This window comes from Diaphorina citri, unplaced genomic scaffold (assembly GCF_000475195.1).
Source record: "Diaphorina citri unplaced genomic scaffold, Diaci psyllid genome assembly version 1.1 scaffold12623, whole genome shotgun sequence".
NCBI classification, from domain to species: domain Eukaryota; kingdom Metazoa; phylum Arthropoda; class Insecta; order Hemiptera; family Psyllidae; genus Diaphorina; species Diaphorina citri.
Genome location: NW_007389993.1, coordinates 1 through 1,457, shown reverse-complemented (window position 1 = coordinate 1,457; position 1,457 = coordinate 1). Strand labels below are relative to the sequence as shown.

Below are 1,457 nucleotides of genomic sequence, written 5' to 3'. Positions count from 1 at the left end.
TAGAACAAAATATAAATTTAGGAATTGTATCAACAACTTTGACAACTCCAGAGTCAAGCACACAGGCTGGAGTTGAAGAAACAACTATATCTACGGATGGCACTTTTAAACAAACCACTGAAAGAGTTTCTGTAAGCACAATACCTGCTACTGAAACAACTGAGAAACAGCTAGAAAGCACAACATTGTCTTCAGAATATATTGCAGAAACAAGTATAACCTTTTCTACTGGAAGTTATGATCAGACTACTCAAACACCCATTGAAGAAATCACCGAAACAGACACCCTCTTGGATATTTCAAAGACAACTCCAGAATCAACAACTACATTGGCCTATGAGAAAACTACTACTCCAAGTAAGGTTGTGCAATCAGATTCTTATACTACAATCAAGGAAACAATTACAATAGCATCACAACCCAAGCTGACCATTTTAGAAACCACACAAAGCTCTGTGGAAGAAAACAAAACGCCATCAATAACAACCACTGAGAGCTTTCTTGAAATTTTCTCAACTGATGAGCCTTCCGCAAAGATTACAATACCTTCTGCTAATTTAGCCGAAGAATCATTAGGTACAACGGAAACTCCTACCTCAGTAAGCTTGCCTTTGGAAATTACCAAAAGTAATGAGCAATTAGACATTGAAACGACCAAAGCTAGTGAAACTGAAAGACCTTCTACCATTCTGATTGAAGCTCTACCCGAAACTTCTACAAAATCTTCAGACGATATTCCAACGAGTACATTTGCTTTGTCAGACAAAACACTGGGAGACACTGGAGATAAAGTTTCAAAAGAATTTGATGAATTTCTATCTGGTTCAACAACCCCTATGATTGTTGAGAGACAAAGCACAATTCCGGGTGACGTTATTGATATTGATTCAACAACTGCTACCGGGAAAGTCAGAGGGGATTTTATGGAGACAACACCGTTTGTTACAAGTGGACCAAGTCTATATCTCGAGTCGGTAACTGAGACATTGTCACAAGAAGAGACTTTGACGACGAAATATGTTGACAAAGAAACCAGTACGACTCCTAGCACAAGTGAAGACGTTCTTTCAACGATTGGGGACAAAGAGAGTACAGCATCCACGGAAATTCTCGGCACAACTACGGAAAGATTGTTGCCAACCACAGCGACCACTCAGTATAAGGACATCATCAGTATATCCCAGTTTACAACACAAATTTACGAACAAATGTGTGAAAATGTGTCCTGCTCGGATATAGCGTTCCCGAAGACGACCACTTTTCAACCTTTCTCTTGGGAAACGACATTTCCTTCTTCCACATATGGGACTACTTTACCAGAGATCGGTACTTTTAGTACAATTTCTCCTATTAGTACGACCATGGACATAAATGGACAAACTCTGAATATTGCTAGTGAAGACACTACTGTTGCTTATATCACGACGAAATCATTCAATGACGCGATGGAGACAACG

The 1,457-nt window shown here is 39.4% G+C and overlaps 1 protein-coding gene across 1 annotated transcript; it reads left to right on the top strand.

The window, feature by feature from the left end:
• Positions 1 to 245: 245 nt before the first annotated feature.
• On the top strand, positions 246 to 1,442 carry LOC103522905 (mucin-17-like; the record flags this gene model as incomplete). The annotated part of the gene is made up of 1 exon (XM_008487990.1): positions 246 to 1,442. A coding segment is annotated over one exon (1,197 nt), but the record flags the coding sequence as incomplete, so codon positions are not given.
• Positions 1,443 to 1,457: the final 15 nt, after the last annotated feature.